At 41.2% G+C, this 12,743-nt stretch overlaps 1 protein-coding gene across 3 annotated transcripts in view; it reads left to right on the top strand.

Annotated features, from left to right (window-relative positions):
• LOC146203716 (Ig-like and fibronectin type-III domain-containing protein 2) overlaps positions 1-12,743 on the top strand; it is a 199,893-nt gene that overhangs the window by 165,921 nt on the left and 21,229 nt on the right. For all 3 annotated transcript variants that reach the window (XM_084588880.1, XM_084588881.1, XM_084588882.1), the window contains 8 exons: positions 666-955; positions 3,104-3,397; positions 3,528-3,656; positions 4,083-4,263; positions 5,935-6,150; positions 8,329-8,514; positions 11,571-11,733; positions 12,295-12,512. In XM_084588880.1, coding sequence (XP_084445006.1) covers positions 666-955; positions 3,104-3,397; positions 3,528-3,656; positions 4,083-4,263; positions 5,935-6,150; positions 8,329-8,514; positions 11,571-11,733; positions 12,295-12,512 — 1,677 coding nt within the window. The remainder of the gene's footprint in view (positions 1-665; positions 956-3,103; positions 3,398-3,527; positions 3,657-4,082; positions 4,264-5,934; positions 6,151-8,328; positions 8,515-11,570; positions 11,734-12,294; positions 12,513-12,743) is intronic.

Genomic DNA, 12,743 nt, shown 5'->3' with positions numbered 1-12,743 from the left:
AACACTGAGCCAGTGACACAGCTCGAGAAAACTGCATCGAAATGCCATCTAGCGACAGCATAAGGGACAGCGACAGTGACACGTGCATGGGGATCGAATGGGGTACTGCCACTATTGTCTTGATCTTAGATAGCTGTTGCTAGATAAAGTTGGCATGCAGTTTTTCGAGCACTGCCACTGGCTGAGTGTTGTATACCACTTTTGCTCAGGACTGTACATAAGATGTCATGCCACCTTATTTATTTGCTTGTTTTCCAGTTTCAGATATTGCATGACAAGCAACTTTCACGCAAAAAGTGAAGGCTGCATTGCATATACCAATTTATTTCATGCACAGTGGTGTGGCTTTCGAAGTGACATGCCTGCCAGTGAATCTGTCTCACTCACATAGTTTGTAAGGGAGGCTAGATGCTAAAGTAACCCAGGAGCAAGCACATGTGTGTGCCTGATTGCTTGATCATCTTGTTGAAGGGGGTGCATTGCAGGCACGCGCAGATTAAGTGATATGGGTCACTACTGTTGACACCACGCACATTAATTTGTTTTGATGATACATTCTGTTATCATTTTCATGAGAAAGGGATTTTTATTTGTATTAGCTGGCCTAGTTGCCATGCAAGTATTTGCTTGCATTATCTGAGCCTTTTGCCTTTCCCTCTACGCAGGTGGATGGTAACCAGACTATGTTCAATTTGCGCAACCTGAAGCCAGTTACCATGTATGAGGTGACAGTTACATCAGAGAACATGCATGGCACTAGCCTGCCGACATATGCGGTGCGCACACTGACGCTAGGTGCCGAGCCGTCTTTCGACCTGCCCACCCCTGAGAATATCACAACCAATGACACACTGCTGTCAATACCAGACGTGCGTGGGTGCTGTGTCAAGCGTGGTGTCAAGCAGGAGCGTTGCCTTCGTACCATGTGTGATCCTAGCCGGGCAGATGAAACCACGTGAGTCTTTGAGTCGAATTAGTTTTTGCTTTAATGCAATGAAAAAGCACGCATGGTGAACGTATACTTTCTGCTGACTTCTTTCCTAAAGTAAAAGAGCAGAGTGGAGCAGGAACCTGTTTGTTCTTTATGTGTTTTGTAATAAATTTGTTTTGTGCTATTTAGTGATTTTTCATGCTTTCATCCTGACCTGCATACAATCCTGCACTTTTATACAACTTGGAAGAAAAGTTTAGGTGGAGAAACACTTTCTTTAGTTGTAAAGAAGTAATTTGCCCACTCACATCATTGACTTGTTAGGAGACAAAGCAATTTCAAGTTTTAACTGGGCCTTGGAAATCTTTAGCTGAGGTGGGTTTTGACAAGGGATCTGCTGCCTGGCACTCAATCTCTCCTTCAGTTTCCTACGGAGATGAGTGGGTCATTTATCCAGGTAGGAGCTTAGCAGTTCTTGCTGCAACAGAAACAATGGAGCCTCTGGACTTTCAGTCAGCTTCTCAAGACACCTACTTGACCGCCATTTCAGATGCCAGTTATACAGATTTCAGAGCAAGCAGTTCTCTATTCACTTCCACTAAGTAATTGCGTGTATCATAGTCACTGTTTTTAGATTTCATCCGATAATCCTGCATTCAATATAATTTTATTCTCACGACCTACATTGACTGGCATGACAGGAATTACTATGTAGCGTAAGGGACAAGGATATTAAGAATGCATAAAGATGTAGTGAATTGTCCTTGTCCTGTTGCACTTGGTAGCTCATGTTTCAAATGCACCGACATGCTCTAAGGTACTCTTGTAAGCAGTAGGGGTGCAGGTGTCTCTCCTCTATAAGTGAGGGGATCAAAGTTCATGGTAGCACCTGTTCATGTTTTGTGGGCAGCAGGAAAGATTATGGAACAAAATTTGCACCCCCTTACCCAATGTCTAAAAAGAAGCCATTGCCGTCTTCTGTCACCCCCTCCCCCCCCCCCCCCCCCCTTTCCCCATACACCTGCACCGTTTACCCTTGGCCGGTGGTCTTTGGCTGGCTATAGTTGCCTTTGCACCAGCAGAGGGTATAAAATTGAACGTCATTGCCTCTGTGGACCAATAAAGTGCTGGATACTGTGTCTTAGCCCTTGCTGGATGGGACTAACCTGCTGTCTTGTGGTTTCAGTGAAAAGTCAGTATCTAGTCATAATTAGTAGAGGGTTAAATTTTCTGTGCCGTACATATTCTTGCGGTGTAGCATCAGTATAAAGAGACATTTGATCTGCATCGACTGGTTTAAAAAGATAGAATGAGCTTTTTGTTGTGGTTTTCAAAACATTTATATGGTCATGGTGATAATCTGCAGAAAATGGTGCATCATGAAGTAGTAACTCGCATATAGTTCAATATATCACGTCACATATGTGTGTGTCATGCACTGTGCAACAATGAAAAGAAAGGAATGTGTCTGTGTGTTGCCAAATTCTTGAGTCAAAAGGTATTCACCAGTGTAACCTGCCACAAATGCTTTGTTTTTGTAACTTGGCTGCATGTTGCATTTACTATATTAGCTTAAAGAAGTCGTAATCAATGTCTCTTGAATGTGAAATTTTGTTTGCTCCTGTGGCCTTTCTGTCTGCTTTTTGTATTATCAATGCGATGGTAGCTACTTATGACACTTTGTCTATGATACTTCATACTGCATCTTTTTTGCCTTTTTTTCTTATGGTGCTCTTGTGACTCCATCTACTATTTTTCCATGATAAGAAAGCCAGTAAGTTAAGGCCAGCTTCCTTCTGAGCTGCAGCAAACAGCCACTAATGATGCTGAAACTGATGAGGACTGAAAGAAGAGCAAGCAATGTGCATGTCGGGTATATAAGCTCTTTGAAAGTTGTGAAGCTTGATTTAATGCCATGCAGGTCTTGTATGTAGGTGTGGTTCAGTCATTGTTGAGTACAGCAGCTCTTTTTCATTTCATCTTGATTTTCAAAGGCTATGGTTGCATATAATTTCATTCTGATTGGCTTCGCAAATGTCCAGACACAGGTTTCCTTGAAGCAAAGATGCGCTAACCTGCACTTGATGGAGTGCTAAAAAGCAACTCATGGCTTGCTTTATTCAGGTTCCATTTTCCTCCTGCCTCATGCGAGATTTTTTTATGTGTACACAGGCTGACAGATGTGATGATCTGTGCACCATGGGCCAACGTGACCTTTGCCTGCATGGCAGATGGTGTGGACCACACTGGCTGTTGCCGGCGCCGAGGTTTGCCTGAGGCATGTCTTGGCTTCTGCAAGGGCAGTGTAATGCGTGTTGACTACCGTCACTTCCGGTGCCTTGAGTACATGCCCTTCTATGGTAGCTGCCTGCTTGAGCACTACGGCGTGCTGCCTGGCCCACCAAAGGAACTCACAGTCACTGCAATCAGCCAGAATTGGGCTGTGCTCAAGTGGAAACCCCCCAGGTAGGAAATCACTTAGTGGTGATACGGGCTATGTGTGTGCATGCTTTGCAGTGGTTTACCTTGAGCATAATGCGTGTAGAAATTGAAATCCACCTGCATCTAATTTCACATGGCGCATTTTTTATTTCAGTAAACTACCCGAGACTGTGACAAAATATGGACTTTTCTGGAGAAGACTTGGAGATGACTTTGAACCATATTTTGCTGTACCCAATGTAAAGCCTCCTTACCTTATGGACAGGCTGGAGCCATCATCTGAGTAAGCATTAACATTGTAGTCATGTGCAGGCTGCACTATAGATTGGAAAGAATTAAAATTAGCAAGCTCTTATAATATCTTAATCTACTGTTTCCATGCAAGTGGTTTTGCTCACTGAATAAATGCTCTACATGAAACTACAAGACCAGACGCATTGGTTCTGAAAGTAAGATCATATTTAATGAACAAATAGTAATAAAGGACCTCCTGAAGTAATGTTAATTGAGGCAAACAGCATAATTCTGCACATTTCAGTTTTTACTGGTTACATTAGTTATCGCAATTTATGTTGGCCTTTTTATGTCTACTTGTGTGGGAAGTGTGGAGGATCCAGCTACCTTATTTCATAACTGCTACCCTCGCACGCTTGTCTTTCTCAATATTTTTTGTGTGCTTTGTGTGCAATGCATATTATTGCTCTTGCAGCTATGAAGTATTTATTGTGGCTGAAAACAAATATGGCACGAGTGAAGGCTCTGATCGCATTGTGCTGAGGACTCAGGATCCTGAACCTGAGCCACTGGATACGCCATCAGGGTACAACGAGACTGCCTGTTGTGTTAACGCTAAGGTCAAAGACATATGCATGCCACTTTGCTCTTATAAGGTATGTCTGATCTCACTTAGGTGGCATTGTGTTCTTTAGCACTTCTGGAAGGGCTGTAAGCTGTGTCATTGGCCTTATCTTATTATCTGTTTTGGGTGGTGTTACCTTATTTTTGTAAAGGAAGTTAATTGTGCAATTAAATGCCAGCATGAAGTGCTTCTCTGTAATGTTGCAAAATATACAAGAACCCTGAATGACTTTCGTTGTTATGTTACTTTGCAGCTCTTATTTGTTACCTCGGGATTCAGATTTTTCTTTTGTTTATTCTTTGTAGCTTAGCATGAAGATGCTTTTCAAGCCTTAGAATATATAAGCTTATGTTTGTTTCTCTTCATCCACATGGCTGCACTCAAGCTGATGCTATTTGTTCACTGATGCACATCAAATCCCTGTTTATGACAGCGCTTTAGTTAGCTGTGAAATGCCTCTATCTCCTATCTTCTGTCATATTCATGCCTGTCCATGAAGGCTTATGCTGTTTCACTATAAATTGATTAAGAGTGGTCTTGTTTACCAGTCCAAAAAGGGTCACTCTGTGCTTGTCACCCCTGAACACGGGATCAAGATTTTCTTAATGCCATAAAAAAAGTGTAGGAAATGTTACATACAATATTGTATGCATTATAAGTCCTTTCTTTCTTTGTGTGTGTGTGTGTGTGTATGTAAGCCGTGCCAGTGAAGAATTAATAATAGCCATGGTATCTTGGGTCATGCCCATTCTACTGTTTCTAAGCGTTTGCAACAACAGCACAGCCAAGTATTGGTCATGCAGAGTGGCAGTTGGTTGCACACTCTAGAGGTAATGTTTTAATGATTCATTCAGCCAAGTGTGCAGTATGTGTGACCATTTGTATTTATAGCCAGGTGTAAAGATGGCTTGACTACATCAGCTGTCGCTCTGAGTGGTGTGTTTCATAACCACAAAAGGACTTATTTTGGTGGGCTGAGAAGCACTACTAAGGAGCACCCAAGCTGAGCATTAGAATTGCGTGTGCCATCGCACTGATTGGCTAAGCTGTTTTGGGACGCCACGTGACAACCACGCGGCCTCACATGAATAATTCAAAATAAGGCTGGTATAGCTTATGCTATGTTCAGCACTCTGCTATTGTTGTAACTGGATTAAGTCTCTTGTAATTTTTTACGAGCAAGATAAACTGATAGCTTCAGTGGCTGGCTTAAAAGTATGATAGATAAATTAAGGTGTGCCTTTTATAACATGCTTAACTGAGATATCTCCATGCACACAGACACGTCTTCATATCTTCTGCTTCATCTGTAGGTCAGCTGTGAATATATTTCATGAAATCAGTATCTGTTCAGGTGTATTGAGGCATAAAGAAGATAAGTGTTAAGGGACCTGGCCACGAAGTGCAAAAAATCTGTAAAAGGGCTCATCTGTCAGTATGCATCACTGCACTGATGGTGAACATGCTGTACTTCGCACATGCACCATTATGTATGAGACATAAGCAGTCCGGCTTATATTGTAAAAATAACAAAAAATGTACTGCCAACAAAACTATTCAGGGTAAGCATAGCTGCTAGTTGCACTTTAAGTGCTTTCAAGCATCTGTTGGATGCTTTAAGGGGAGCTGCTGCACAGAATTTTAATCATTGCTTGGTCTTGCTTTCCTCTTCGTCCCATCCCCCTTCTTCCTGGGTGAATAGATGAAGCTGGCAGACTTGCAGTACTTGAGCCCCCTGTGTCTGGATGAGATGCACACCCTGCTGAGATGTGGTGCAGGCGGGCGTGACCACCGGCCCTGTTGCCAGCGATATGGGGTTCGCGATGAATGTCTGCCCATTTGTGCTGGTGAAGTCTCGCTTAGCAAGTATGATGTCACTGCCCTTGTCTGCTCCAGGGATATTGGTGCCGTGCTCAAGGTGTGTAGTACAACTCTAGTGAATGGGCATACACAGTGGCATGTAGAGCAGAATGAGTCAGAGTCCCTGACGGTTGCAATAGTTTTATAGTCGTCACTTGTTTCAAGCAGACACATTTATTTCTGTATTTATTTACCCTCAGTGCTCTGAGCACCTTATATGGTGATGTTCAGATTGTAGCGTGCAGGATTATCTGTGATTATGTAACATATATGTTATGACCTGGGCAAATTTTAGCTTGGTCCTGCTTAAATCTGGTGACCACCATCTGTAAGGCTTGCTATCTTTTGCACTACAGGTTGAACCTCAAAAACAAACATGATTGTTACACGTTATTTGCAATATATAGAGCTAGATATTTTTAACAAACACATGCAATTCTTACTTTACGTGTGTCGAACAAGCTTAGCCGTAAAACGGATCTATAGAACAATGACTGCTTGAATGACTGTTTCTGGATCATGTGTGTGCTTTTATCTCGCACTTGCCAACAGTGCCATGGAAGCAGCGACGTGGACGGTTGTAGTCTAGCAATAACCATCCTATGTGCTCATGTTGGCTGTCATGGAGGTTTAAACTGCAATAGCTTTTGCTGTGACATATGATTTTTCGTGCCACAGGTTTGTAATGAGGGAAAGCCACCCTAGCCGTCGCTTGGCTTGCTGTCATTGTATGCTGATGGTGTGGTGATGCCAACCTAACTGGCGCTTTTTTTTATGGCCACCATTATTGCTGTTCCAAAGATTAAGAACAGCGCTGAATCTTTGGAAAGGGTCTCCCATATTCTCTAATAAGAATGCCTAAATTGCCACCTCTTCAATGAATAAACTGTGTTGCTTCAGTGTGTGTTTCTAATGGAATTTATTTTATGATTTTTTTACCTTTGTGTCATAACGAAGTTTGACTGCTTTTCTTCAGTGATATAATGCAGTGACATTCAATGCAAGCATTTCGTTATTTAGCTATGAACATTCTCATGACAGGATAACAGCTTGCAGCCACTACATGCAGGTGCATGATAATACTGTTAAACTGATAATCTTGAGGGAATGAAAAGCTTGGCAGTGGTAGGCCGGCATTAGACACAGCTGAATTATATGGCTGCAGACCACTCGTGAGAAATGAGCTTTATCAGAAGAAACTTTGACCTGGTTTTGTGTGCCAAAGAAACACCTGCCATACAATGTGTATCTTAGCGGAGCATTGTACGAGTTCTGACCTATGAGCAGGACCAGTGACTTGCCTGTAGAAGGTCTTGAGAAACACGCCTGCATTGTGTACAATGTGAAAGACACTGGCTGTCGGTGTACAATAAGCATTGGTATCCATTTAACAAGTAGGCTGCAGTTAATTGCACATTTTTTTCCTGTATCCCTATACATTAATCTTTTGTTATTTTTGGTATTCTGCGCCCATTTTGCAGGTGCATAGCTGCTGGTATTATGTTCATTGTGTTAGGTTACTCAAAAGAATGGTAATGATGCTGCTTATGGTGACAGTTTTCACAGCTTCTTCAGTGGGAGAGGGAGCTGTGATGGGGGGCACTACATGCAGAATTCAAACGTGGCCGCATGGAGTACCCTTTTTACATTTAGAGCTCAATACATAAGTTAACTCATTTATAGGTGGGCATGTAAAAATACTACTAGAAGCATTTTGCCAATTCCATGCTGGTGTTCCTTGGCAGAGCTCATTTAGTTGGCCCTGTGACAGTTGTGGCTGAACCACCCATATTTTGTTTTAAATTTTAGTGCTTGTCAGATACCTTATTGTCAACTTCAATTGGGAATACAAATTAACTTTACCTTGCCTATGTGCGTGCCTCACTTCATGTGGCATTATGCCTCCATGTGCTTTATATCATGTTCACTCTAACCAAGTGATGCTGATATGGCGCAGTGTCTTCACAAAAAGATACATGCAATTACTCTATTGCACTACTGGATACATGCCATGAGAAGTGTGGCCCTGTAATTCGGAGTAACGGAATTTACTATAATGAAGTCTTTAGATAGTAGTTGCATGGACGGGAACAGTGCAAGAACATTAAGTCTTTGTTCACATTTTTCAGAATGATCCTGCTCATCATGTCATAGTTTTGTGACCTGGGAAAAATTTTTCTCTAGCACTATTAAATAGTCCTTGCAATTGATTTTCAATTTTTTTTTATTCATGCAGTGTATGGAAGAAGGTAAAGACATCATTCCTGGTCCACCTGAAGATTTCCATGTGACATTTGTAACGCCCACTTCTGTGCACCTTGTGTGGAATGCGCCATCAGGCAATGTGACAACAACACAGTATCAGATTAGGTATGAAGCCATCAATAGCACAGTGCCACCCCACCCTGCAGAGTACACACAGGTAAAAAAATTTATCTATCTCTTCATCATTGGTTTCCCTGCTGCTCACCCAGACTCTTCACCTAGCAGTTCAGTTTATGTCAGCAAGCTGTCAGCAATTTTTGAAAATGCACATTGCACAGTTGTGCACCTGTAATGCACTCACCCTCTTGCTGCTCCTTTACTTTGGCATTCTGAAAAGTGACCATGGGATAGGTGCACTGCTATGCACCACATGCTTATAGGTGTGGTTAGCACTGTCTGTTGCCGCTCTGTTTCGTTTTCACTTGAGTGCAGCCCGAAATTCCTTGTGTGCAGCAGTGATGAGGATGACATTTTCAAAAATTTTAAAACTGATATGACTATTACATATGGTGGCCTTCAAGTAAAAAGCTTTTAGAAAGTGAAAGTGAAAGTTTATTAGATTGAACATATTTACAAAATGTATAAAAATACAGACGAGGGTCCCATAGTCATAAGACTGCACCGGGACCCTCGACTATATAATATTACTATGTGATATTAGTTAACCAGCCTGCTAGGTAACCCACTCGAAAAGCCTATTTCTAAAAATTGCTGACACTCTTGAATGAAAAACCGTGTATACAATCTTAGAATTATAGTTATCGGGTTTGTGGTAGTCCTTTCAAAGCTGCACTATCACCTTAACTTCCACGATAAAATGATTGTCCAGCAGTTTTTGTAGAAGAAAGTGCTATTGCCAATAAAAACAAAGTAGTGGAAGTGAGATTGGGAGCTGTCATATGAAAATGAAAGTATACAAGTTCACCTTTAAAAACTAGGTTGTCATGTTTGCATTAAGTTGTGCTAGGCTGTGCCAGAGGGCAGAGCACAATGTGGTCTGGATTTTCATTTTACAAGGGTGATGGAACTGTGGCTGAACTTCCACGATAGTAAGAATGTGATCTTTTTTGTGATGCTTATGGATTGTTTCATGTCAGTGTCCTTACATGCACTGAAAAAGCTTACACAACCAAGGACCGCCCCAAGCGGGTAATGAAAACAAATAAACAGCCCTTCACTATACTCGGGGACAGCTTTCTTGTAGCTATGCATCCAAGGCTGTGAGGGTGGGGCTTTCCTCACATTGTTACTACACCAAGTAGCTCAGGCATATCTGGTCTCGGTTACAGTCTTGGTTTCAGTTCTGCCTTTATGTTGAATAAATAGTTTTGGTCCACCAACTACTCAGAAATGTGTTCCTTTGCACCACTTGAGGCCTATGTGAACATAGTAAATTCGTGACTAATTAGTAGTTCACATGACATAGGTTGCCAAAAGAAGCGCATTGCAAAACCATGCAGAAATAAGCGGGGGGGTGGGGCAGCAGATGCAACCGCATACACGTTGTAGGATTTCTTACAGGCAGCGTAGCCATAGGCATGTGCACAGTGTATTATGCTAATATTACAATGCTCCATACTAACGCTGTACTGGTTAGCATTGTAGTATAATCTTGATATAATAATGTGAATAATTCAGAGTATGGTCTGCGAAATTTCTGGAGGGACTGTTTTCCATTGTGCAGACATGACTCTGTAGCCTTGGCTACTTAGCCACAGAAAGTTGTCCCCGAGTATAGCAGTCTGCCATGTCTCACAGTCTGCAGAGGTGTGTATGAAAGTGCACTTCTTGCTAATAGGACCTACATCCCCGGCTTCTGCATTTTGCTAATCATCTTCCTTGACCTAGAAGATTTACCACAGTTTATCAATGATAAAGTTCAACCTTTTGAACACATTCTTTTATATATTGGCAATTGCAGTGCATATATTGAGATATTTCCTTCATTTCACAAGCCATTAAACATTTGTTTTACCTGTTGTTCACTTCAAAGACAAAGATACTTTATTTGCAAATGCCAACAGTTTAGTTAAAATTTATTGCTTCTTTCATATCATTCAAATTAGTTCAGCTTTCCTCTTTTTTGAATGCAGGAACTTTTTTGTTGAGCTTGGGCATCCTTGAAATAATTTGCGTTCCAGTTATTTATAATATTGCTGTGCTGTTCTCTTTGTCAGCTCCTTGGAACATGTGAAGTACGGTAAACTAGATATGTGCTTTTTGAATCAAAATAATCTCTCTAAAATATGCTGCAGCCACTATAGCAGAAAAGAGAATATCTTGCTTTATTCTGCTGTTTTTATTGCATTTTGTCACTAAAACAAGGTCTAAATTTTTCTTTGAGTACAGGGAATTAATATGACAATTTCATCCCCCCCTGGATGCCATATTTACCCAAACTGCTGCTGTTTTTCATTCTGTGATGCTGTAAAATGCCAAAATATATTTTAGGTTTTGGTGTTTTGTTAATTACTGAATAAAATAGTTAACAATTGCGACCATCTAGTGTCAAAATAGGTAGAATATTTACTTTAAGATACGGCTTGCACTATGTAATAATTTTATCTCAGAAGTACCTGAGGGAAATTCGCAATTTTTAAGACACATCAGAAGTAGACTGTTAGCGAAAGGACAGGCATTATGTGTACACAAGAGGCATTTTAAATGTGTCTCTTCCTCTCACATGAAAAAGTGGTACTATGAAGTACCAACAGCAGCATAGCTACAATTGCTGATTTAATGAGTACCTGACAGTGGAGGACATACATTTCTACTCTGATTAGAAAGGCTAGCATCTTAGATGGCACTGTGCACTTGAAAAAGCTTTTTATTTGCTACAAGCATGTTACCGATAATTGGGATGTGGCCATGGCTTCGTAAGTAGAGAAAGGTGTGTAATGGGGGGGAACCCATGTGCTACTCATTACATACTAGTATTATTCGTAAAAAAATGTGCATCTTAACACATTTTAATGGTAATGGCAATTTGCAAGCATAATTTAACGTCCCCCCTCCCTTCAGTTAAATATATGGGCACTTGCATTTAATCCCTCTTGTAGAATGGTTACATGCCTAAGAGTTGCTAAGAAATCTTTGCTGAGACTTTATTTATACTTTATAATAATCATTGTGGATGAATAATGGCTCAAGGTTTAATGAAAACTTTGTAATATTGGAGTAAGTAAATTTCTTTTATCACATTGCGTGTTTCAGGAAGTGAATGTGACAACAACTATGGCCATTGTGGATAAATTGACGCCAAAAACAAGTTACAGCTTCTACGTTGTGGCTGCAAATGAACAAGGCTTTTCTGTTCCATCCCTCATCATTCTTCTTACTACACCAGAAAAGGGTGTCGATGAAAAGGGAATACAAAGTGAGTCATCTATATTTTTTTTTTTTTGCACAATGTAACTACTGCAAAGCAATGCTACCTTATGTACCATGAGCACTTTCCCACCCTTGTGTTGGTGGCTCAGGTCCATTCACATTCTCTTTGTGTGGCTCTTTCAATAAACCTGACATCATGGCACAGGGAAATTGTGGTATACTGTGCCAGCCCTTTTCAATGCACACTATACAGCTAATGCTGTGTCACAAAGTTTTTTTTGCAAACAGTGCGCATCTTTCTTAGGCAATTGTTAGCAGTCACAAAAAATGCAGTTCTAGCCTCGTGCATTTTAAAAAGGGTAATCATTGAGATTTTTTTGAATAAGCATGATATATATAGCATTTCTCACTAAAGGGTTTTGATGGAAAATTTGATTCCTTAATGAGGAATTTCTTGCGCTTGGAAATAATTTGACGATCTGGCTTTAATAACTGCAACCCAACGGAAGTTTGCTGAAAACTGTTTCCCAAATCGGAGAGTCTGTTGGTTTAAGTGCGCTTCTTCCAAGGATCTTTGATGTGTTCTTGTTCTGTGCACATTTTTCAGGCATGGTGAGCCCTCCGTATGGTGTGGAAGTGCTTCACGCAGCAGTGGATGCCATTGCACTGAAGTGGTTGCCACCACTGCACCTGCCCCCACAGTCAAACCTGTCGTACATTGTGCGCTTTGCCCCCGTCAATGTCTCCAATGACGATTCCCGGTGGACGAGTGTGGCTACACCCTACACCTCTCTCATTATTGGCAACCTCACATTTAATACACAGGTAATGCACTTCAACGGTATAAGATTATTGTGACCTACTACCAGTACCATCAAGAAACTAAAATCTTAGTTCACAATTTATTGGCGTACTTCTGAATTGTGTTAAAACGTGGCATCACAGCTGGCTGTGGGAACCACTGTATCATGTGTGGCACAGATATTCTGCAGCAGCAGCTGATGACATTGAGGTCAAGCAAGCCAAAAAAATGTCATTTGTGCTGTGATGCATAGT

The sequence above is a fragment of the Amblyomma maculatum genome, chromosome 1 (assembly GCF_055883805.1).
Source record: "Amblyomma maculatum isolate TAMU_Amacu chromosome 1, ASM5588380v1, whole genome shotgun sequence".
In the NCBI taxonomy this organism is placed as follows: Eukaryota; Metazoa; Arthropoda; class Arachnida; order Ixodida; family Ixodidae; genus Amblyomma; species Amblyomma maculatum.
Note: the sequence above shows the minus strand (reverse complement) of the source record. Positions and strands in the feature narration are given on the sequence as shown.